Source organism: Crocodylus porosus, unplaced genomic scaffold (assembly GCF_001723895.1).
Source record: "Crocodylus porosus isolate Cpor-Errol unplaced genomic scaffold, CroPor_comp1, whole genome shotgun sequence".
Taxonomy (NCBI): domain Eukaryota; kingdom Metazoa; phylum Chordata; order Crocodylia; family Crocodylidae; genus Crocodylus; species Crocodylus porosus.
Window position 1 is genome coordinate 129447539 of NW_017728886.1, and position 24231 is coordinate 129471769.

At 41.1% G+C, this 24231-nt stretch overlaps 1 protein-coding gene across 1 annotated transcript in view; it reads right to left on the bottom strand.

The window, feature by feature from the left end:
- Positions 1-9731: 9731 nt before the first annotated feature.
- The window catches only part of MYO10 (myosin X), a 196005-nt gene continuing 181505 nt past the window's right edge, over positions 9732-24231 (bottom strand). Inside the window, exons 32-41 of the mRNA XM_019538109.1 lie at positions 23825-24019; positions 22587-22744; positions 21053-21176; positions 19703-20000; positions 18174-18381; positions 17399-17535; positions 16100-16220; positions 12117-12569; positions 11520-11711; positions 9732-11132 (exon numbers count right to left, since the gene is read on the bottom strand). Of these exons, the coding sequence (XP_019393654.1) occupies positions 11022-11132; positions 11520-11711; positions 12117-12569; positions 16100-16220; positions 17399-17535; positions 18174-18381; positions 19703-20000; positions 21053-21176; positions 22587-22744; positions 23825-24019 (1997 nt within the window). The 3' untranslated portion in view covers positions 9732-11021. The remainder of the gene's footprint in view (positions 11133-11519; positions 11712-12116; positions 12570-16099; positions 16221-17398; positions 17536-18173; positions 18382-19702; positions 20001-21052; positions 21177-22586; positions 22745-23824; positions 24020-24231) is intronic.

Genomic DNA, 24231 nt, shown 5'->3' on the forward strand with positions numbered 1-24231 from the left:
GAAAAAAAAAAAAAAAAAAAAAAAGGCAGAGTACTTAATTTCTGGAAGAGCGGTAACACCTTAACACAAATAAGTAACATACTGTTTGGTCTGTTTCTCTTGGATATTTTTTTGTACTTCAGAAAACTTAAAACATTTCCTTTCCAGATTTCTCCTTGCCTGTGAAAAATGACTTCTAATCAGAGTTTGCTTTTTGAATGGTCACATTTCTTAAAAAATAAGGTGGCATTCATTATTTGTACTTACATTGTTATGCACTTGGTTTTGTAGGTTAGAAAGCACAAGATTTATTAAAAATTCAGTAAAGCCCTGACCCTGCAAGGATTTATGCAGGCATATAAATAGTTTTCCTGAATGCAGCCTGCATATATGCTTGCTGGACTGTGGTCTAAAGCAGTAGACTGGACTATAACGTAAGAATAGCTGATACTTCAACTGCACAAAGTGCATAGAAATGTGTTTAGAAACTGTATAAATGTACAGCACCATGGGTAAGATTTTAAGAGTGCCTAGGTCCTACTGATTTTCAGTGGACCACTGTAGGAGGCATTTATATGCAAGGGGAATCCCCAGCTGCCACTATAGTCTGTGTGGTGCAGCTTGAGAGAATGTGGTGGAGGGCAGGATTTGGACTATTGTAATTACCTGAGTCTGAGACTAAATTCTCATCCTCATACTTTGAGGCTTTCTGTTACAGCTATGTAGGAAACACCGGTCCTTTATTCTGAGTAGAATACAGTTTTAAATCTTTCCCTTCAAAACCTCTCTTCATCTGGTACACTTAAATGGAGTTAAAATGTGTGCCCAGTTTTAGACCAAGTATCTCTTTTCCTTTGATGTGGGCAGTTATCCTTCTGGCTGGTGAATGAACACTGTGACTCTTCTTATTTAGGCATAGTGGATGTGTCTACACAGGACACTAGAAGCGCAGTAGACTAATAATACTGGGTATCAGCGGGTCATGGCAAAAGCTGTGTTAATGTGCTTATGCACAGTAGAATGGGTCTGCTGTCCATTAGCATCACATAAAAGAAGTGTGCCTGCACTACTGAACAGTAGCACCAATTACAGCACATTTAGTACCTGGTATTCCAGGTACTAAATTTAATGTGTAATAATTATGGGGAGGTGTTGGTTATTACAGTGCATGAATGCATGTGTAGACATGCCCGGTGATTCTTTATGGTGCTTTTGCCACCAAATTCCTGTTCAGCTACCCTCATATGAGTTCAGTGCCAACATGCAGCTTGTAAGCCAGGGGGCAAAAAAGCTATAGTGATTGAATACAGGACTTCTATGTAGTAGTGGTATTTACCAGGAAAGAAGTAACTTTAATCTGCAGAGATCGGGAATCCTTTCTTACTTATTCACATACCACACCCACCTTTTACCAAAAAGCAACCCTTCAAAGTTAGAATTCATGTCTTAAGCAAGGAAGCTCATTTTCTGCCCCCAAAAGAACATCACTTTGATTCCTGCTCCATGTGCAGCAGCAGTGGCATTGCAATTCAGGTAGCTGAGGGAATCAGTTGAATTAATGACTCATTGTTCTTCATCCAGAGATGTTAATGATCATTTCTCCTTTTTAATGGTTGATGTTCCACTAGTCAACTAACCTTTCTTAGGGCAATTTTGCTGCCTGTTATCTGCTTCTGGTCGCTCTTCTCCCGTTTCCCAGTGCTGGAGACTCTAGCTCTTTTCAAAATCATATGTCAAAACATGCATACCAGTCTTTAGTAGCGGCTAGGGCTTCAGCTTTCAGTTAAACAGAAGAGGGTGTCAGCTGAAGATTAGGCTTTGCCCATGCAGCCATTGTTCTGGAAATACCTTGTTTTTGAAGGAAAGAATGAAGAAAAAGGTCTCTCAACAGGAGAGCATTGTAGGCAAGTAAATATGGTAATGGCTGTTGTGAAGTGCACTCCCTTGTTTTAAAAGATTCCTACTGTGAAACAGAAATTTTGGAAAAAAATAGAATGTACTTTGATGGTGGTATGCCTGAGGACAGAGACCAGCATTGGTGATGTTATAATGATTAGATATTGTTGAAGTTTCTGTGGCTGACTCTCAGGTGCGCTGTTTTGTTTCATTTCAGTTCCCTTGTAGGTTACAAATCATAAGTAGAATATAACACTTTCTCTCCCCCACCCCACTTCCTTCTCTTTAAAAGGATCAAGGTTTGTTTGTTTTATCCCCCCTAGTTACTTTTGATTTGCGCAGTGTGAATACATAAGGAAATGTGAACTTTTCAGTGTTCTTTCCAAATCACTACATCTTTCTTCTTATAACCAAGAACAGGACAGGTGCTAATGTATAAAACATGTTCCTGTACAGTGTGGTAATTATTTAGAGCAGGGGTGGGCAAAATATAGTTCATGGGCTGGATCCAACCCACCAACTATTTATATCTGGCCTGCCAGCGGGTGGCCACAAACTCATGGAATCTGGCAGCTGGTGGCTCTGGCTCTGGCTGCTGTATGATGCCAGGCAGGCAGGGCCATTTCTGTCCAGTGCTGATGCACCAGTATCAGTTGTGGATTCAGGCATTATACCCTGATCCCCACCTGGAACCTGCCTGCTGTGTCTACACAGCTGACACCAGCACCGACCTTGGACTGCTTCATGTGCACCGGACGGGTGCTGGCATAAGCTGCAGACATGGCTGATGTGTTCTGGATCAGGGTGGGGATCAGGGCTTGCTGCAACTCTGGGTGGGGTGGGAATGGGGAGAGAAAGACACAGAGAGAAGTGTGGCCCTCAGTTTAGGGAGTTTTGGTGAGCTGTTGCACATGGGGGGCAGACCTGGCCCACAACAGCTCACTAAAACTCCCAGTGTGGCCCTTGGGCTTAAATAATTGCCCACCCCTGATTTAAAGCTTACTAGTTGCTTGGCTAGTCAAACCGGGTCAGTTTTGCCTTAAGTTACCTGCGATTTAAACTCCTAGAACCCAAAGCACAACAACTTGAAAGAATATACAGAGGAATGCAGATGATTATCTATAGAAGAGAGGATCAAAAAATACGTTCATAGCTGGGTAAGAAATCTTATAGTTTGTCTGAGCTAAAGACTTTAACATTTTCTGTTGTAATCGTTACTTTTTTTTCTTTCCCTAAAGCAAGAAGGATTAATAAGCTTTATTTTAACTGTGTTTTTCTTGGTTTGGCCACTTTTTTTAATTAAAAAAAAAAAGAGAGAGAGACAAGCCCAATTTGTGATTCAAATAAATACACAATTCTAATTTCTGTACTTCTTTTCCTTGATATTATACTTATGAAATATGCAGTAGATGGACTTAACAGTGATTTAACGGAGTTGGTTCATGATTGGGATAAAACCGGTATTTGAATATGTGGCAGACTAACTGCCCTTGATGGAGCATTAAGCTGCTTTGGAAAAAATGCCTGGTGTGCATCTTTGCAGAGCTGTTTATGCTTTGTAAAAAATGCTCTGGTAGTGTGTTAGGCTTGTTTTATATAACGTTCAAATGGTGTTCCTGTAGAAATTTACTAACAAGACCATAAATAATAGTGTAGAAGTTAACTATAAAGCAGACTCAGCCTCCAAGGACAGGCTGATAAGACTCTGCAATGACCGAATCCCATTCACTTCGAAGTCTGAAGTAAGCAAAGATATAGTTTCCCTCCCTATTAATTACCATTTCAAAACAAACATGTAGCCAAAAACCAGTTTTGAAATAATTAAGAGTTTTCTCACACTGACCTGATATCTTGTTTTCTTTCACAGTGGAAAATTCTGAACTAATGAGGAGAGGACCTCAGATATTTCAAGGAGCTTGGCTAATCTGCGGAAGGACTGGATAGGATAGAATAGAATAGAATCAGGGTGTTCTGCAGGTAATAACCAGAGCACCTGATGTGAAGCTTCCAGCATGCCTTATCCCCATGGCACTCAAGGTTAACCTAATTGCCAAGATCTGGTGAAGAGGATTTTTTCCTCAGATCAGATAAGCAAAAACCAGTGGGGGTTTTTTTTTGCTTGCTTGCTGTTCACACAGTCCCTTTCAAGAGCATCTGAAAACATTCCCTTCCCAGGACACCTGAGGCATTGCTGATGCTCTCTTCTCTCTTGCAGCACATTGTGGGTGGTATGTTTGTTATGGTGTGTTTTGTGGCCTTTGTATAATGCTGAGTTTCTGAAGAGTGAAAAAGCTCAACATCAGTGCTACCTGTGTCAGGCCACAGAAATGACTTGTTCTGTCAGCGGTGCTTGCATCACCAGGCACTGGGAAAGTTCTCATTAGATTAGACCTGAATTCCATGATCGTCTCCAGGCTGTAGCCAGGATTTAGGTGATCTTGATGTTGGAGTTCTAATAATATGTTAGCAGTCATGCTTTTAGTGCCACTGCCTTTGTTTCTTACATCATGTAGCTGAACTGGTTTATAGACTTGGCAAGTAGGTTGTACATAACACATCCAGTAATAGTGTGCAATAGCGTCTCCAACCCTTGGAATCATAAAGTTTCTCTACAGCTTTCTTATGCATTGCAGCCATTGGCAGGGAGAAGTTAACATTCTTGTCTCACTTGAAAAGCTTTGACAGGTCACTAGGTGTGATATTTAAGACAATATAAACTGAAGAGCCTTTAAAGTGGTGTGGGATAGCTTGAGTTGTGTGACTCTTTTTACTTGAATAAATATGTGGTAAGAGAAATCTACTACATGATATTATAGGAACTGTTTTTCAGCAGAAATTAAAGGACTGTAGGGGCTGACAAATGCTTTTAAATGCAAGTAATATATATTAGGCCTGTGTGAAGTGGCTAGTATTCGCTTTGGATTTGGATGATTTGGGGGACAGTGATTTGATTTGGTGATTCAGATCACTGTCCCAAATTGATTCAGCCAATTCTGATTTGGAGATTTGGCCACCGTTGAATCAGCTGAATCTCCGAATCAAACAGGCTCCATCCCCTGCCTGCTCTCCCAGCCCCGTCAATGGCTGCCCTGCCCCAGCGTTGTGGCACTTAAAAAAAAAAAAAAAAAAAAAAAAAGCGCTGCAATCAGTGGGTCCTGCCATGCAGGGGGTGATCCCTGCTGCCCTCCACTACCCCACGTTGCATGGGGAGGCTGTCACGAGCCCCCCAGAGACTCCAGCGCCCACTGCAGCAGCTGATGAGTGTGGGGTTTGGTTTTTTTGTAAAGCACCAGGAAACTGGGGCTAGGAAGGTGGGTGGGGATAGGGACTCATGGCAGAGCCCCCCCCCCGCAAACAACTCAGGGCAGTGGGGGGCAGCGGGGACTGCCAACTTGCCTGGCAGGAGTCAGTGAATGCAGGTCTTAAAAAAAAAAAGAGTCAGGATGCTACGGCCAGGCGGGGCAGCCATTGATGAGGCTGGGAGAGCAGGCAAGGGTTGGGAGGTGCTCAGGGAGGCTGGGGGAGCAGGCAGGGGATTGCCCCTGTGGGTCCCTTCCCACCCTACTTACCGGCACGGAGCCCGGGTTCAGCTCCCTGTGGTGGCGAGTGGGGACTGTCTGAATTGTTGACTCTCTGAATCTTTCCCAAGACTTTAAATCAATTCAGACTTTTTTTTGGTCTCCTGATTCAATTTGGATTCGGAGATTTGCCTGCTGAATTGGGCCAAGTCTCCTCTGAATCAAATCAGTACCCAAACCTTCACACAGCCCTATTATATACACCCCAGACAAACTAAAATACTTTCATCATAGCCACTAGATGGTGCTTCATTAGCAACGCTCTAGGTGCTGCACAAAATGCATCACTGAACTAATGGATAATCATTAATGAGTCACATGTGTAGCATTAACTTCTTCACTGGGTGTGTGGCAAGTATTTCAGGTAAAAAATAAAGACACTTTTTCCTTAAGGGTTATTTGAATATGTGAAGTCCAATGAAGTAGAATGAAGAGCTAGTGTACCACTTTGATTTGCATGTGAAATCCCATGAAGGTAAGGAGGGAGGAGCATGGACAATGAGGATAAATAGATTCCAACTTGTTCATGTTTAGGAGAAACTGACAACATTTTCACTGCATGGAATTGCTGGTTTTTGGCTTCTGGGAAGATCGTGTCAACTGACAGCCTGTGGGAGGTCTGGATTGATTTTCAACTGCACCACAACATCCATATGACCCTGAGCATTTTCCACAGTGGTAAAATGGGGATAACTATTTTCTTAGATCACATGGTGAGGGGCAAGACAGGATGGGGGGGTGATAAATACATTAAAAGATTGTGAGGGGGCTAGATAATACTGATGGATGCCATAACGGAAGCTTTATATAACCCTTATATGAGAGAAGCTTCAGTGTTATGAAAGACTGTGATTTTAATTGCGTATGTAGTATTGAAGGTTGTATTGGCTGCACTTGCAATCTGGGATGTTAAAAGATTGCCTAAGGTTGAACGTAGTCATTTTTAGTGTACTGAAAAAGGGTGGCAAGGAAGAATTATGTGGCTTTGAGTTTGATGGCTTGAGTGAGGTATATACTGGTTCTCAGGATTGGGAAGTGGGGGAGGGAATGGGGGAACCAAGACCACTGTATGATTAATCTTTACTCAATCTGATTTTTTTTTCATTTAAGAGTCAAGGAACAGTTGTTCTTCAAAAGGAAATTTGCATCTCTTTGAAACTGTTTTATCATAAGATTTCTTTGGATTTAAACCATTGATCCGGGCAGCTGTGGGGAATATAGAAAACTGCAGCAGCTAGTATACTAGCTTCATATCATACCACATCCTGTATGGAGACAGTCTTCCTCTGGACAGCTGTATACCTCAATAACACGAAGTTTGTACTAACCACTCCTCCTTTCCGCTGGAACAGGGCCAGGTCTTGTGTCTTTCCAATGCCATCCCTTCCCTTTTTTTAGTACCCTAACTTCTCCATTTTCTGGCCCTTTTCTTTTATAATCCCGCAATTTCTATCAACCATTTCTTCCCTTCAATTCCATTTCCAGACAGCTGTATCTGCAGATGTAAGCTTACATTGTGGTTACACCTTATTCTCCATGTGTAGCAGCTTTAAAACTCCACCGATTAGATTCTTCTTTGATTCTTATATTAAAAGGAAAACATTGCTAATAAGGAGAAATGTCAACCCTGTATCAAGTGCAAAGCTTTTAGTGAATCCTGAAGTGAATTTCTGTCATTTTAAAGAAGCAGCACAAGCAGTCCCTTCAGACTTCAAACCTGATGTCCTTTAGACTGCAAGCAATCACCTCAGCTTGATTAGCCATTCTTATGTTTTACAGACAGTGCAGTTTGATCATTTAGAATTCCTTCCATACTTCACTAGCAGACTTTGATTTAACAAGCACTTACCCTTTTGCTTTGAGTGCATGTACAACACTTTTAAATACATATAAATTAGTGTATAATACTTACAGTTAAAAGTATTCCCTGACCCACTAAATTAATCCTTTCTCCCAGTCAAAATGCATCCCTTTGCTGAAAGAACCTGGGGAGACTGCTGAGTAAACCAAACAGCAACATATTAGTGCTTCATAAAGACAAGGTTGGACCTATTATTTGTGTAGGGAGTAGGCCAATTGTTAGGCTGCTCTTAAACAGTGTAGGTGCATAAGCTAACAACACTCAGCCTGAATTAAGAGCCCTGGGCTAGGGACAGACATTCAAAAAGCCTAAGCCGGACTTGATTCAATTTTTGCAGGTTAACCTGGCTAGGCTAAACCGATTTGTAACTGTTCAGACATCCCCTCTGGACTGAAAAAATGCAGGCACATGCCTGCAGTGGCTCATGCTAGAAGACAGGGGATGTTCAAGCAGCCGTACCTTCTCTTTCACATTGCTGAGCTGAGGAGGGGGTGTTGCCAAGCCCCAACAGGACACTCTGAATAGGGAGGGGTTCCCCCCCACACACACACTGTTGATAACAGAGCACTGAGTTACACAGAAGAGTTAGAAAGGGAGTTGTTATCTTTTATCAGCCCAAACAAAACAATAGCCTTCAAGCTCTTTTAAACAACTTTTTCCAAGGAAGGAATGAAGAGATGTTACCAGCTACCTGTTGATTAGCTCCAAAAAGCCCCAAGCCAACACTGTCCTGTTTCCCACAACACGGACCAGAGCCAGCATATGGTATGCTTGCTAATCCTGAGAGGTATCTGTGTAAGGCAGAGGGGAGGGGGATCTCTGCTTGAGTAGGGAGTGGTGAGGGTGATGGTAGGCAGGGGGACACCAGGCAGATGCTGCCATACCTGCAGAATCTTCTGGAGCAACAGCCAGGGAGCAGAGGGGAGGGGCCAGTCCTGCTGGGCTGAAGCAGAGAGCACAGCCCCGTTCAGAGTTGCAAGCCATCTGGGATGCTCAAGGGCTCTGATTTAACTTAAAACAGGAAGGGGTCTGGGACAGACAGTGCATAAACTGGTTCGACCCAAATCAGTTAAATCTGATACTACATTCGACCAGGTTTATCTTGAACCAGTTTCAACAATTTTCAAACTACTTTATGTGCACTGAACATGTGGTCTGTTACAGGTTTAAACCAGTTTCTGAAGACTTAAACTGGTTTATGTGTAATGTCTGTCCCTAGCCCTGGTATCAGACACAGAGAGAACAGGGCCTGAGGCAGCCATATGTGGCTAGAGTTTTGTGGAATTGGTGCTGAGGGAAAATTCATGTATGAAAAAGATGGTACCCAAAACAAACCCACTAAACAGATAGATGCATGGAAGCAGATCTGGACTTTACTCTTTTTCCTTTTTGCTACATGGTATAGAACCAGAATCCTAGGACATTTAAAGGGACTGGATCTGATCTTTGCTACTGAGATCTATCACTCATTACAGAAACTCCTGCGCCTTGAAATATCTTCACTCATACAGAGGGGTTGTGCATTTTCAGATCAGCAGAGGTGCATTCTGGTTTGTAGTAGAAGTTCCTTCCCTTTCTTTACATAAGCTTGACTAGTAATTCCTCCATGTGATATCCTCATTATGTTGACAATGATGATTTACACAACTAGCAAAAGTCAAAATCTTGTGTGCCCAAAATGAGGTTACTTAAGATTAGCTTCTTGTATCCAAATGTAAACACCTGGTTTTAGTGGAACTGTCCACTCTTACCTCCCACTGCCTTTCAAAAATAAAGTTATTCAAGAAACTGGAGAAAGGAAAGCTGACCATAGCTAGGTTTGAAGTTTAAGAACACGGGCCAACTTCTACTTTTTGAAAGTATTACCTTTTTGCAAGTGCCAACATTTCTGAAAAGGTCCGCCTTTGAAACCTGTGGTGAAGTTCCCATGGCAGCACACTGTCAGGTGTTCACAAGACTCCAAATGTGTGCTGTGCACTGCTGGGAGCATTTAATGGCTGGTAGAGAGGTAGTGCTGCCCTAGGCATAACTGGCTTGTTGGGTAACTTGGATCTACTTGCCTTGTTTCTGGGGAGTCTTTACATATTGCAAGAGTCCCCAGAGATAAAGCAATTGGTGTTAGCATTTCCATGTCACCTGAAGACTCATCTTCATCCATGGTGGTTGTGGATCCTTTGTATTATATGCATCTCTTTTGTTTGTTGTAAAATGTTTTGGCCAATGCATGACATTTGGAAGCTATACTAATCTATATACAACACACACACACACACACTCTATCATCACTGTATATATCACTACATATATACCATCATCCAGTTTGTACTCTTATCCTTGCCCCCAGAAAACTGGAAGACAACTACTAGTTCCCCCCACTCCCCAGAAAACTCAACAGAGTATTAAAGAGCAACAACAAATGCTAACTAGGATACTTTATTGCTGGACTTTGTTTGAGCAAACAGGTGAAATTTCTTCAAGGCTGAAGTTGTCATTAAGGGCTAATACAATTTTGTTGTTGTTGCTACAGACAGAAGATATCATTGATTCATGTTTTGCCTTACAGTACATTACAACTTCTTCATACAAAAATAAAAGTCCCACACCAGTTCTACTGCTGGCTGATAGCACTTATTTATTTACATGTGCTTTGTCAAGAACCTTCCTTAGGCAGAAGGGTAAAATAAAGAGGAATAATACAATAGTTTCACTATATATAACTTTTTATTCCTCTTGGTTTAATTTCAACTTTGAAGGGCTCTCACCTTTTCCGATTGGTTTATTTTGGAGCATCCAACCAGAGTTCTACAAGGGTAGTGTGTTTAATAGAAGAAGTTTAACATTAACCATAAAACTGAAGACAAATTACTGAACATTATATTGATAATTATATTTTCATATTAGGGCAATCTATAAATATAGCTTCTTAGCTACATAACAATTTATAATACAGCAGGTAAAGAATGCAAACTTGCTACACATATTGTAGAATGAATTTAATAGTAAATCAGAAATGTATGAAAATCCTGGATTTTTACTTGTTAAAACTGGCTTAAAAAGTAACAGTACAACTGAAATAACTATAACTCTGAACTATTAAAATGTACAGAGACTGTTTACACCATTGCACATCATTATTCCCTTTGCTTCCAAGACTCATGAAATATGGAATAAAATTAGTGTTTATACAGGTCATGTGCATGTGCACACATCCATGAAAGCAAGGGGAAACAAAATACATTGTTAATAAAGTCCATCAGGAAGGCTGCCAGCAGCCTTCCAATAAAAGTACTTTGTCCCCCCAACACACTTAACAGGACAGTAGGTTAGTGCATAGTGGATGAATAAAACTCCTCTTCCATGATTTCTCAGTGTTTTGAATTGAAAAGAAAGCACATTCCCTTTAACACAATTTAGGTCAATGCAAGTTGGTTTTAATTTCTTAAGGCACTTCATACTGCCTGGATGGCAGCAGACTAAAGTTTTAAGGCATACAGTTTGTCAACTAAAGGCAACAAAGCTTTGGAAGTTCTGAAGTCAACAGTTTTAGTATGTGACCATTCAAGTTGATGTTTTACACAGGAGTCCTTAAAAAATGTGGTTGAGACTCCCTTAGAAATTTTGTTTCGGTTAGCCTTATAAATGTGATCAGTATTTTTAGGCCAGCTGTGATATGTTCTGGTATTGAGGCACAGTGAGACTGTTTTTTTTCACCTAGAGCTGCTTTGACTCCCGTGACTACTCACTGATCGAGAAGTGCTGTAGCGCTTTTTCACAATCATACTGATATAGGCTTTCATCAGCTTTGCAATGTCAACCACCTGTCAAGAGAGTGCAAATAACCCAAAGCTGTTAGAGATGATCTAATGTATAAATGCATTTATGTGCACAAAACAGGAGTGAGTGATTTTTATTATCTAAACATGTACAAAAACCATGTTATTAGCAAATACAAGTACTCAAACACTTAATAGCTACTGCCCTATTCCTCTTCTTTCTGCCTCTGTCAAAGAACACTACTGAAGTGACATATACTAAGCATTAGGGACTTTAGCTCTAACAGCCCCAGATCTTCTAGCTCTTAAAGAGGGTAGGTGAAAAAGCCTATGAAATATTATTTGAACAAGGTAAAGTATTAGCTGGAAAAAAGGAGAGATGGGATTTTTAAAAGTACTTTTAAAATAAAATGCCTTATTCTCCTTCCTTACCTCACTGGTTTCAAAAAGCAGCTCTCTCTCATCCACTACAATCTTGTAGGTATTGGCAAGTGGAGCACCAAAGGACAGAATATGTTCATACTGGAACACTTCTAATGGCCTGCCTTCCTCACGCTTGTAGACAGAAACAGCATCAGCACTGACTCCCAACCACAACTCTTGTGGAAAGCCTCCTTCTTTGCACTAGTGAAAGAGTATAAATGAACATTAAAGACGACTTGGAAAAATCACTTGTCTTCTTCTTTGCACCCAGTCACCACCACATAACACACCAGTCAAAAACCACATAAAGGCAACATGACACATTATATACAAAGTTTTCTAATCTTTATGCTACCTACTTTTCAGGGAGGCAGTTATCTGATCTTGTACAGCATTAATAAAGGACTTGTGTTTAATAAAGGCCATGTTTGCAGTAAGCATGAGAATGAGAATTTCTTAATTAGTTGGTCAATATTGTCATCCTTCTCTCTCCCCATAAAAATTAGCAATACCCTTAAATAATATACATTGGGGGCCTAGTCATTTCTTCAGAACAGTGGCAACACTAAAATGGATCACTGGCAGTATCCAATGGGTCTCTCTCACCTCCACATCAAAGAGTGTCGATCCATAGCCAGGCCACTCCTTAATCAAAGCCATGTACTTGGCCATAGCCTGTTCTTGATTCATTCTCTGCAGTTTTTTCCATTTGTCAAGGATGCTAGTTCTGGCACCTGAGACTTCCTCTCTGATCCACATATCCACCATCTGTTCCTCCTCGATCTTCTGTTTGCTGATAGAGCCATTGCGGAAACTCCTCCTCAGTGTTCCTTCAAGAAAGCTTGCCCGTTTCCTCTCGATCCTCTCAATTGGGGTAAAGTGTTTAGTGGAATGTGTAATACGAGACTTCAACCTTTGCAAGGGGTAGACTTCCTCTATTTCTGGGATGGTTGTATGCAGGGAGTAGTCTCCTTGTAGGTACTGGAATCGCAAGGCAGCAAGCACTTGGAGGGTTTCTTCAGGAGCAGGGTAGTGTCCTCTAATTACTGCTTCATGAGCCTGATGGAAAGATGGACAAGACAACTTTGTGAGTGCTCAAAATTAAGTAGGATTTAAAAAAAAAAATGGATGAAGTAACTGCAAACCTGCATGGTATGCAACATGCGTTAACTAAACTAACCTGGTATCTTAGAAACCTGATTATATAGATAAAAGAAGCATGGAAAAACTTATCCACCTGGACTTCAAAGCATTTGATACAGTGCCACATGGAAAATTATTACTGAGTTGCATAAAACAGGGATGGTGCAGGAATAAGGTGAATAAGTAACTGACTAAACAGGACAGCAAGGGGTTGTGCTGAAAAAGGGCAGTTACTGCTAAAAGAGAAAAGCTATGTTTCATCTTAAACCCACCCTTGTTTAATATTTTCATTAGTCACAGGGCACAAAAATAAGGGTATGCTAATGAAATCTGCTGATGACAGAAGCTGGGAAGCATCATTAACTTAAAGGAACTGTAGAATACTATCAAAGACCGAGGCAATAGAAACTGGATGAGATTTAGCAGTACAAAATGCAATATCAGGCAGTTGGGGACTAACAGCAAGAATATTTCTGACACTGGAGGCTCTCAGCTCTAAACAAAAAAAGAGAAAAACTTGGGGCTATTTGGCAATAGCTAGATGATTTCAGGCTACAAAGAAGGGATGCAGCTTAGTAAATGCCTCCTAGCATGCATCAGGCAAGCTTTTTTTTCCAGTAGAGAGCAGCATTCTTTCCCTCTGACAAGCGAGGTAGTTAGGGCAAGAAACTTAACCAGTTTTAAGAGGGAGCTTGTCAAGTCCGCGGCGATGGAGATGTAATTGCCTATGATCACAGGGGAACAGACCCAGTGCAGCAGGTCCCTGTCAGTCCTAAGACTCCTGTGTGCTGTCAAACACAAACCTTTGAAAATTAGATAATACTCAGAGAATTATTCCCTTCCCTCTGATATGAGCAGGTATAGAGAGCTAATATGGGGATTGGAGGGTACACCTAGCAAACAGGAAGAATGCTTGCAAACATGCAACCTACATTCCTCAACCAAGCCAGCAAGCCAAGAAAAGCGAGAGGAGTCTGAGAATACAACAAAATTTAAGACACAACCAACCTGCCGTACTAGGGGAAAGTGGAAGGGGGGTGGAATTTGGCTGTAAGAGAGGGTAGGATGCAAAGACTTCTAATGAATGTTTTGACAGAATGCAATGATTTGGCAGCAAATCCAGACAGTAAAAAAAATGGGGGCTCTATGCCTAATACTATAGTGTAATTAATCATATCCTTAAAATCCATGAAATCCATATTAATGATAGTGCCTTATTGCTCTTGTGAAGATACAGAACACTTGATAGATTATACAGTGTGCTAACAGTCAGCATAGCAGTACTGAAGCCACATCTTCTGCAAGGAGACTGCCTTCTATGTACAGTTGCACTCATTTGAATTGCAAACTACACAAATGCCTGCCTGCAATTTGGATCAGTAGTACAATGTGATATTTCAAGACCACTTGAGTTTGCTTTCTCATAGGTGATCTCTCAAGGATTTTCTTCTAAATTATTTGAAGTGTGAGAATCATAAATTCAAGTGAGTGGGTATTCACCTGTAACAATATGGTGAATAGGAAACCCAATTCACTGGCCACTTCCAGGAAATTAGATTTGCCCCGCCCCAAATTGAAGCTTCTTGGGACGGGTATTCTTGAAACAGTCTTGACACAACTTTAAAGTAGTTGCTAGATGAAGAAAATTGCCTATAGAAAATATCCCTTAGCCATTCACATCATGTCACGGTTCATTCCGTTCCCTCCATGCAAAACCTGCCATATTAAATACAAACACAAAGTAGTACTGATAGACTGGATGGCTCATTACCCAGGGAAAGTAACTACCTTCTGTCATTATGTATTTTTATAATTAATTTCCAACCACAAATCCATTTATCTTTTACCAGTTTGGTATTTTTGCAATAATAAACCCCACTTTGGGCTAAGAACATCATATTCATCAGACAGGTTCCTACTTATCATTTTGGTCTATTGGTCATGGGGTTGTGGGGGAGGGCAGCCAGGCTGTCTGATTACAGACCCTATTAAACTCTAATGCAATCCTGAAAAATGGAAGGACTGTGGTCTAATAAGCTGCCTGCACATGCCAGTGTCAGTTTTGATGTCAAAGGTTGGCTTGGGGGTTTTAAAAGTTTCCTTGCAGATGCATTATTTCCTTTCAGTTTTTTATTTTCTGTTTCTTGGGCTCTCTTAATTATGCACAGTTTAATGCAGACATTTCTCCCCCACCAGCTTCTCGCCCATGGCAGCTTGTGTCATGACTGACTATAAAATGCAGATGTTTGAGGCACATGTAAAAGAAGAGGTGGTAAAGATGAGCTAAAAATCAAAAGTGAATGGAAAGGGCAGTTTGTTCTCAGCCTGCATTAAATGGGGCAGCTCCCCTGAAACTACTTCACCAGTCCAAGTAGCGGAGGGCCTGGTCCAAAGCATGGATTGTTTCTTCCAATCAAGTAAGCGTAGCCTACAGGAATCCCAGAGCATCTCAACTGGTGTGCAACTTGCATACTGAGAAAGTAGAAGACGTGAATGTAAAGCAAGGCGGAAGGGGGTGGAAGAGGACAATGTAACATGAAGGGTGCAGAGAAGCTGTAAACACCTTCGGTTCCTGTAAATTTCCTCCAGCTTAAATTTGAGTGAGCCAGATTCAGATGTGGAGTTATACTCTGCTGTTTGGGAGACTAAGGGCAGGGCCATCTCTGGGGGCGGGGGGAATTGGAGCGACTGCCCTGGGTCCCACACTTTGGGGCCCCAATGAGCCAGGTGGAGCTGTGCGACAATTCCGCAGGGCCACCGGCTTCACGTCTGGCCGTTCGGCACCCCTTCTCCTACACCCACCGCCAAATCTGCCGCTGGCTTCTTTGCATCCGGGGGCGGGGCCCCACACATGCTGATTTGCCCAGGGCCCTGCACCCTGCTTGGAATATCTCTGACTGGGGGAATGCAAAACTCCAAGCTACTGGATATATTCAAGCAAATCAGGTCAAAGTAGTGTGTCAACTGAACCATCTCTGGATACAACAAAGCTACATCAGTGTAATCAGCCTTTACACCAGGGTAAACAAGTAGATGCAGGACATACAGCTTTACACCTGCAGAAGTTCCTTGCTTCTGGTGTATAATCAGGTTGAAAATATAGAGATTTAAATGTCAGCCAGTTTGGGAGAGCTTTTAGATACAGGCAATTAAACTATTATGTGGTTCCCTGCCACCCAGTGGCAAGATGCTGTTATAACCGCTGCCTGTAAGTTGTAATCTTGGACACCTGTTGTGTCCAACAGGTCCTACTAGAATTTACATCATTGTATAAAACTGTTATAAGTTACACTGCTAGAAATGTGTCATGTCCAAGCTTTCTGACTTGCTTCTGAATTTGACTCATATCTCTGGGAACAAACTCTTTCACACTGAATGGCAGGTTAAGTCAACTTGTCTCTGTATCCGACTCTCCTCCCCAAAGCAAAATATATCTAATTACTTACCTGTTCAAACATGAATGCAAATTCCACACTGTCCTTTGGCACATTTTCTGTGTCCAGGAAACAGTAAAGCTTGAAGTAGAACTTCCACGGCATATCCCCAGCTTCTGAAGCAACAGCAAGCCTAGGAACATATATATGTATGGAGCAGACCTGAGTGACCAAAACTATGTTTTATGTTGACAAGACATGCAAAGCTTTGTTACACTTAGTATAGATCTGGAGTAGCTACATTGATGTCAATGGAGTTATTCTGGATTTGTGCCATTGTAACATGCAGATCCAACATATCATCCAATATTTTGGATTTGCTTTAAAAGGACAACTTGTCACGGCTGCATCTCAAAGTCAGCCTTCAAGAAGTTCCAAGAATTCTAGTGGTTGGTTCAGATCTGAGGCAAAGACCACCAATCTAACATACAAAATACTGAACTGATCCCCGGGACTAAAAAAAAAAGTAACAAAAATACCACTGACACCAGAAAACATGGGCCCTGACCACAAATTGAAGCTGGATGGAAAACTGCTATAAAGCTGTTACACATTTTCAAGCACTCATTTCATAGCTGGTTAGCTCTTTTTATAGCTAGAGGAACATTTTTATGGCATGATAATTACTTTGCCGGTGTGGCTGGGCTAAATGTATTTTGTGATTCACCAGTTACTTGTGTGATAATTACTTTGCACATGTGGTCAGTTTAAATTTAAGCAGTTAATTGTGTATTTGTAACATGGTGGGGGCTAAGCTTGGTTAACAGCTGAAAGGCAGCAATTACATTAGAAGGTGCTGCAATTATATTTGCATTTAATGATATTTCATTACATTTCTAATGTAACAACAGTTGGAAAGCTTATGTACATTTATTCTCAGAAAGGTTACATGACATATGTGATTAAAATAGCAATGACTGCCTGGACCCCTGCATGTATGATTTCTCCCACCAAAACAGCTGCACCACTGTTAGTAATGGAGGGACATTTTAGAGAAGAAAGGGCTGTAGATGCAATGTGGTGACAAGACAGAAAGGAAATGGAATTTATTAGACAAGAACATACAAAACTGATGAACAATGAAAAATTTGTACTTTACTGTCAGTTGTAATGAGGAAATTCAAGCATGAGTTTACAGGCACTTCATTAATTCTTCTAAGAAAAGATGCCGTTGTTTCAGAAACAGAAGCATGTAGACTATAGCTGCCTCACCACAAATGAGTCATAAAAATAAGAAAATTCAGCCTGCTGCTGATGTTAGGAAGTTTCTTTATTAATTGCTGCTATTAGTTGAGGGAGAGATGCACTCACTTTTCAAACTTTGCCAAGACATCAGCCACAATGGTCCTGCTTTCAATTGCTTTATCAGTAGTTCCATTGTGTTCAAACAAGGCAAACATATTTCTGCTATCCTCCATAGCCAAGCCTCGAATTAGCTTTTCGACCACCTAATGAAAAACAGAACAATAATGCCATAACAAAAAAAGTTATTAGTTTTTGAGAGTAGGCAAGTTAAACAAAAGAAAATTAAGAGCCAGGAGTTACATTAGGATAAAAATACCATCTAGTTAGATTCAACAGTTGTTTTCTCCAAATATTAGTCTATATCTCCTCCTTTAGCCCTAGACGTTATTTAATTATAACACTACCTCGCTGCAAAACCATTCCAAATTTTCTTCACAATCAAGTTTCTGAGATTTCAGTGTTACAACTGAAGTTTTCCAGTCTTTGTGACCAACCTGTTCTTATCAATCCCAGAACATAGCAGAGTCACTCCTAAGTCAAGTTGGGGGTTGTTTCGGGGGTTGAAAACTGGGGTTGTTTGGCTACCAAATCACCAGTTGGCAGATCCTCTAATCAGAAAACGGCTTCCTGAGCAGATGACCCAGTAGCATCTCCCTGAGAAAATGTGAACGTCTCACCTCTCCTGAAAGATGTTGAGAATTCCCATCTAGTGGGCCAATCTGTACCCCAAAACTCCCCAGTGCATCAAGAGTTTGAGAGAATTACTGGCTGAAACTACTGTATACGCTCCAAACACTTAGCATTTGTCCCTAGGAGGCTTACAACTAACACCTCCTCTCACCTCTCCAGCTGTGGTGTGGGAATTGATTGTGATTTTGCAGGAACCACCACCATGACAGTAAACCGTAGAAGTCATTTCCTGCCGGCTGATCAGGGCTTCTATTTCATCCCGTGACGGCACAAACTCTCTGCATTTGGTTTTTTTGAGAGACTCGTATGTGAAGAGGGCGTATTTCTCCATTTCAGTTCCTGGAAACTGGTCTCGTACCCTACAAAACAAACGCTGTGTTACCGCCAGCTGATAAAGTGGAAGCTCTGAGGGAGCCCTGAGGACTCCCTGGTCAAATGACCCCCAGGACTTGAAGCAAAGTGCTTCTGGAACCAGGACACTGACCTATTACCTCACCAAAGCTTTACCGCTACTGCTGGGCAATCCTAACAGAAGCTACTCTCAGCGACTGCAATCATGGGCCCAGAGTATAATGATGACCTCATCTAACTACATCATGATATATACTACAGATGCCTTGTCTCCATTAGGATTTCACAAGATAACTACTGTGTTAACCTATTGTAATAAAATCACATCTTTGGCAGTGAGAACATGCCTTATCACACACTTTTTTCCTCAACAAGTTTCTTGCCCTGAAAAGAAACAGAGTATGAAAATCCCAAGAGAAATCAGTCATGACTATTAACTTATTCATAGATTGTTAGGGGCTGGAAGGGACCTCGCAGAACACTGGGTCCAGCCCCCACTCTAGGCAGGAAGACAACTGTAGTCAAGTGACCCCAGCAACGTGACTGTCTAGTCTCCTCTTGAAAACCGTGAGGATAGGTGACTGTACCACTTCTAGAAGGAGTTTATTCCACAGTCTGGACACCCTGACTGAAGGAGTTTTTCCTGGTATTAAGTTTGAAGCAGCCTTCCAGGAGTTTCTATCCATTTGTCCTGGTCTTCCCCAGGGGTGCCCTAGTTATGCAGAACTGACAGTTAGTAGAGATCCTAAGTTACTGGCTACAACAATGGGGATGAGGGTCAAGACTCCTGCTTTCTATTCCTGGCTTTGTTGCAGACTCCTTTGAGCTGTGTTGTACCAAAAGATGCTTGTATTGGTGAGTCCCATGCAAAAAACAATGGATGTGAACAGGACAATGTGGGTAAGTCACTCAACCATGCAACTCCTGCACAAATATGACACTTCATAAATATGAATGACTTGCAGCATGGAGATTTTCCATGCTCTCCTCAACTGTAAATTAAAGCAGCATGTGCTATGAGACGTAGGTTGGAAGTGTGCAAAGACGACACAGATTCCTGGATCTCAAGTACTATGCAAGAGCTGTAAAAGGATTACAACTATACTGTAAAACCTTGGAAACACCTCAGTTAAAGGTATTAATAAAAAATTAATCAAAAACAGATGTTTGATTGTTGTTTGTTGATTGTTTTAAGAAAACCAGAGGAGTATTGTGGCCTATAGAATAGACTAGATGTTATAGAATAGTTTGAGGAAGTGGATTAGATTTGCTGCTGTTTCCTGGTAAAGTAGTCTGGCCATATTTGAATGTGTATTGTCAAAAACTCACCTTTTGAGATGGAACTTCAGATACTTGACAATGTTGCGACTGGGCAGGAAAGTGCAGCTCATGCAGGTGAGTATCTGCCAGCTATACAGGTTCCCCACACTCCCTGGGTTTGGTGCCTTGTTAGTCTGCTTGATGAGCTGACAGTAGAGCTCATCTCGAAGTGGTCGTAAATCATGGCCTGTTTGCAGAATACCCTGTATTATAGGTATAGGATCAGTCATAGACTCTAACTGCTGCAGAGAGTTAAATATCTTTATGGCTTCATCCTGGAGAGTTGTGTAGCCTTTGTCTTTCAGCACTGCAGAAAAAAAAAGGATAAAAGGAAGATTATGCAAGACAGTTGCTGTAACTGGAGCTAGAAGTTATGGCTTCCTGAAAGAGCCAATTGGTGAAATTCTAGGCCAGACCATATGATTGTAAATGTCTCATTTTGTTTCAAAAGCAACTTAGAGCTGTGCTGAAGCTAGAATTTGTCTCTCAAAAAGGCAGACTTGCTGTCTGCTTGCTATAATTGCTATTTTGGAAACTATGTTTAATTTTGAGTCGTAATGAAAATGTTTTGATATCCCATAAAACACATTTTATCAGTAAATATGGCATGTTGATTAAAGAGCTTTGAATTTGATTTGACTTTCTGAAGAAGCTTCGAGTTAAATTTGTTTATAACACACCAAAATTGAAAGGGACTTTTTTTCAAAATGAAGTTTTGGCAAAACTGATGAGTTCTGTGAAACAGTCAGATGCTTTTCTTCTAACTCTGTAATCCATACCATTGAAAGGTCTATTGCTCTCTGAACAGTATCGGGTAAGGAAATCTTGTAGATTGTTTACTTTCCTTTCTATGTGTAATTATTTTTTCCAAGGGATTAATGTTTTGACTAGATACAAACAAATTAAATATCTTATTATCATAATTACTGAAACTTGCTTTTTAATACAAGAAAATGCTCTCTGGATTAGTCATCTCTGTTGTTGGCTAGTGTCTCACTCAGCATAGTTAAAGGTACCATGCACAATTTGAATCAAAGGAATGGAAAGGAATTCTGTAATGACAAGCAGTTCTGATGTTAGTCAAAGTCTATTGTAAGTGGCAAGTGCCTGATTTTACTGCATTGTCATTACGGAAAATAATGGGGAGTTCAGTGCAATGCTAAGGCATGTAGCTCTACATCTACCCACCTGCAAAAGGAGTAGAGACAATCAGAGGAAGTGGCTGAAGGGATTAACAAACCCAGCCAATTCTGTCTCTGCCTTCACAAATCTTCTGATAAGAAATGAAATTACACTCTCCAGGGTACAGAAAGTAACAACAGGGTAAAGAGGAAGAGTTTACATGCCTGAAACACTCACAGTTTAGACTGATGTCCCCATATGGCAGTGGCAACAACGGTGAGTGAAGTGGATGATGTGTATAACGGAGAATAGGATTTCTCTTATAAATCTGTTCAACGACATCAGCATTCAGGCAGTTCTCCTGGGTAATCAGAGGAGAGGAGAAAAAAACAATTCATGATCCATTGTGACTAATAAATCCAACAATGGACACATGGGATCATACTGTGGTAAAGAAACTTATTGAACTGCTGTAACTTTTTGTTGCTAAAATTCAGTTGTCTAACCTAGAGCAATAAAACCCCTTCAGGGGGTTGGTTGGTCTTTCATTCCTGAGAAGCATCTCAGAAATGCCAAGCTAACATTTTCATCTCATTGTGATGCTGGAAGCAGCCTAAACTATGTCAGTCTCCAGTGTCCTAGAGATAAATTATTGTGTTCTTGATAAACTGATGAAGGACTCCCTCGTTCATAGCCCCAGCCCTACAGTTTCTGCATTTCTACTGAAAAACTATTAATATAATAATATGTTTGGCAAGCTGTTTTCTGAGTTTGACAGGCATGATTAAGCAGGAACCTTCCAAAGCACATTAATATAAGTAATGATCATGAGAAGTGCAGGTTATCCCCAGGTCCCATTTACATCAATGAGAATTTGGGGTTCTCAGCAGTTGACCCCCAAAATGCTTGTGTAGCACACACATGAACTAATAAAGAGGCACGGAGGAAAGAATTTCCATTTCTCAACAGTTTTGAGGTTTGTAATTATTCTGTGTCCTGAAATAGTGAGCAAAATCTTGTAAATGTTTTGCTGAAATGGAATTATATCAAAATGTCACTCTTGCAACTCAAAGGTCAAGTTTTTTATCTTGGTCCTTCTATATGATCAGATTGGAGATGTCTTGCCTGCAACATTTTGATTATATTTAAATCAAATGTTCTCCACTTAGCTCTATTAATCACTCCCTTTGCTTGTTATCTAAGATTAAAATACACTGGAATAGGCAATTAACTGGCATAAATGGACACTGCATTTTTTCCTTTAAAATAACAGTCTCTTCTGGATGCTTGAAGTTTTTAGTATTACTGGGTGTGCTGAATACTATATGTCGTCATATCTGAAGATCTGGAACCTCAACCCAAGGAGAGACCTAGACATGGAAGAGGCAGGGAGGGACCAGACATGTAATCCACATTTCCAGTAGGATCCCACAGCACCTAACATTAGTTACTGTTACCTAAAGCATTAATAATAAGGCAGAAGCTGTTTTTCAAGGAGAATACACAGACAGTAGTTTTCCCCTCATTTTTCCCCAACCCATATTTTGCATTCTGTCTGGTTAAAACAGATTTCTTTTATAGCTGCATGGTGCATATGATAAAGAACAAGGAGCATGGGCTATGCAGTTGACACTTGCTTTGTGTGGCACTAACTGTGGAGAAACTGGACCTTTGAAGAGCTGCTTCTTCCCTTCACAGCATTTCAAGGAGCTTGGAAGACCCCAGTTTCCAATGTTGGTACATCCACACCCTTTAAAAGGTTTCTGTCTACCTTAATATCCTGAATAAGCTGCTGGGTTGGTGTGTCAATCGGTGCTTTTGTATCAATCACGTTTTGGATGGCACTTGACCAGCGGGTGGCCTCATTGAGTAGTTTGGTATGGAGTCGGTAGCAGTGCTTGCGTCCATATACAGTTATGTTCCAGTAGCCTAGGGCAATAGTAAAAATGACTGAGTACAGAACATGCTGTGTCTAAACTTACTCTGGTGTCAATGCAACATTGTGACTCCAGAACCAACACAAACTGCCTGTGTTCCACTCACACTAGCAAACCTGTTGGTAGCCTAAGTAGCCTAAAATGGATGAAGTTGTAGCCTCACAGACCAGAACTGTCAGATGCAACATTCCATCTGGATTCAAGTGTCTGCAATTACATCCATAAGGCAACACTGTGTGCTACATCTGGCCTGCAGGCAAGACTTTGCTGACCCTGCTTGTTCAAGGAGAAGCTGGGTATCATTAGGCATATATATATATAAAAACAAGAGGTAATTTAATGCACATCCTGTAAAATCTAACTGCATCTTCTGTGCAGCCCTGTTACAACAAACTGCACTGCTGAATTTGAGAGGCACAGCATTCAAGACTCCTAACGCCAATGAGATGCAATCCATATACCAACCTTCTCTTCCTTCCTTAAAATGCTGTGTGGGATTGTTATGAGACAGGATCATCTACAGAGAGCCAATTTACACTGAAGGTGGCAGAAATGCCAGTTACAAATTTCTGAGGGCCAGACTCAGAAGTGCTGTCTAAGATGGTATAAATTAGATTACTGTTGTAGACCTACTTAGACTCACCCTACCAGTGTCTGAATGTGTAAGATGCTGAAAAGTTTGGTTGGCTACAGTAAGATTGGGTATGCCTTCTTCCAGACCTTATGTAAACTTCTGTATGATAACTGCATTGCAGTGGCATAAGTAGATGCAAAAGAATCTGAACACTAGGAAAAGTAAATGTTTTCGCTCGATCTGAGCCTTCAGGAGGCCGAGAAGCGATTACTACTTTACACATCACATTTGCATTTTGGCCAAGTCTCTCTTGTCAAAACATTTTAAAGTGCCTCCACGATTTAGAAATGTAAGTCCCACTGAATTCGTTTACTTGGAGGCATTCCTGAAATCCAAAGAATAGACTTCAAATATTTTTCTGCGTTGCTCACTGCATTTTCAGGTAGGCTACAGGGAGACTTTGTGCACATACAAACCACATGCACACAAAACAGTTACCCGTCTCTTTGAAGATTTTCTCATCAGGTGGTACAACTGAGCAAAGGCTGTTTAGGACCAGTGTGCCCAATTTCAAAGCATTCTTCTCTGAGCTTTTGTAATAGTCCAAAGAATTGTGGGTCAAGACAAACCACCGCTTCTTTAGCTTTAGGGAAGACATCTTTGGGCTATTTTTTACTTCCTTGTAGAGCCATCCTGTAAAACAAATCATTTGAATTAAAGCTTTTCAGGGACTTGGGACAAAACTACCATTCACCTTCAGCAGCCTGCTTAGAGACTGTTTCATAGATTTCATAGACATTAGGGCTGGAAGGGACCTTGGGAGATCATCGAGTCCAGCCCCCTGCCCAAAGGGCAGGAAGTCAGCTGGGGTCATAGGATCCCAGCAAGATAAGCATCCAATTTAC